At 50.3% G+C, this 288-nt stretch overlaps 1 protein-coding gene across 1 annotated transcript; it reads right to left on the bottom strand.

Annotated features, from left to right (window-relative positions):
• Positions 1-19: 19 nt before the first annotated feature.
• On the bottom strand, positions 20-282 carry LOC104775558 (oleosin GRP-17-like). Its single transcript, XM_010499549.1, has one exon. The coding sequence runs from the start codon at positions 257-259 to the stop codon at positions 20-22; it is 240 nt and encodes a 79-aa protein (XP_010497851.1). The 5' UTR covers positions 260-282.
• Positions 283-288: the final 6 nt, after the last annotated feature.

The raw sequence follows: 288 nt of genomic DNA, 5'->3' as shown, positions 1-288 counted from the left end.
GCGAGTGGTTTTCAATAGTTTACTTGTAGAGCCACATAAGGATGGAGATAGCCGTGGCACCAAAGGAGCCGGAGGCGGTGAAACCTGAAGCTAGCAATGTAGTGGCTATAGTCGCTGGCACGAGAACCGGACTGAAAATGACAAAAAGCGGTGTGCTTATGACAAATGCGACCACTGAGCCGCCGAGGGTTATACCAGCGAATGTCAAAAGAGCTAGTGCACACCCGGCGGCGAAAACCGCCTGAACAATCTCAAACATCTTTGGGATGATCAAATTAAACGGCTGGG

This window comes from Camelina sativa, unplaced genomic scaffold (genome assembly GCF_000633955.1).
Source record: "Camelina sativa cultivar DH55 unplaced genomic scaffold, Cs unpScaffold18978, whole genome shotgun sequence".
Lineage (NCBI taxonomy): Eukaryota > Viridiplantae > Streptophyta > Magnoliopsida > Brassicales > Brassicaceae > Camelina > Camelina sativa.
This window is presented reverse-complemented; position numbering and strand designations above follow the sequence as displayed.

Excerpts from the sequence above, each read along its gene's own strand:
- LOC104775558 (XM_010499549.1), bottom strand. The coding sequence starts at position 259 with ATGTTTGAGATTGTTCAGGCGGTTTTCGCCGCCGGGTGTGCACTAGCT.